At 33.9% G+C, this 454-nt stretch overlaps 1 protein-coding gene across 1 annotated transcript in view; it reads right to left on the reverse strand.

Annotated features, from left to right (window-relative positions):
- The window catches only part of LOC119592874 (zinc finger protein 69 homolog), a gene marked incomplete in the record, with an annotated part of 18,581 nt that overhangs the window by 7,440 nt on the left and 10,687 nt on the right, over window positions 1–454 (reverse strand). Inside the window, 1 exon segment of the mRNA XM_037941768.1 lies at window positions 65–217. Within this exon segment, the coding sequence (XP_037797696.1) occupies window positions 65–217 (153 nt within the window).

Genomic DNA, 454 nt, shown 5'->3' on the forward strand with positions numbered 1-454 from the left:
TCAATCAATTATCATCTAAATAATAAAACAAACAATCCAAAAGGAAATTTTCAAACACACTTACTTTTGCCACATATCTTGCAAACATATGGCTTGAAGTTGTAGTGCCTGTTCTTGTGTTCCTGAAGTGTTTGAGGGCGAGCAAAGGAAGAGCCACACACATCACAATGGTAGGGCCGTTCCCCAGTATGAGTGCGCATGTGTCTCTCCATGTCTCCTGGGAGATTATATTTCATAATGTTAAACTGAATACTCATTATATATCATGGAAGATAAGACTTTTTTTAATGATTTTTGCAGTTTCAAATTAAATCTTTATCTGAATGGTATATACTGTAGAAATATGCATTTGTAACTGGGAATCTTTAATAGTTAAATGCTTATGAGAATCCTTCAGTATGACTTCAATTCTGCAAAACTGATGAATTTAAGCATATGACACTTCAGTTACAAG

Source organism: Penaeus monodon, chromosome 31 (assembly GCF_015228065.2).
Source record: "Penaeus monodon isolate SGIC_2016 chromosome 31, NSTDA_Pmon_1, whole genome shotgun sequence".
NCBI classification, from domain to species: Eukaryota; Metazoa; Arthropoda; class Malacostraca; order Decapoda; family Penaeidae; genus Penaeus; species Penaeus monodon.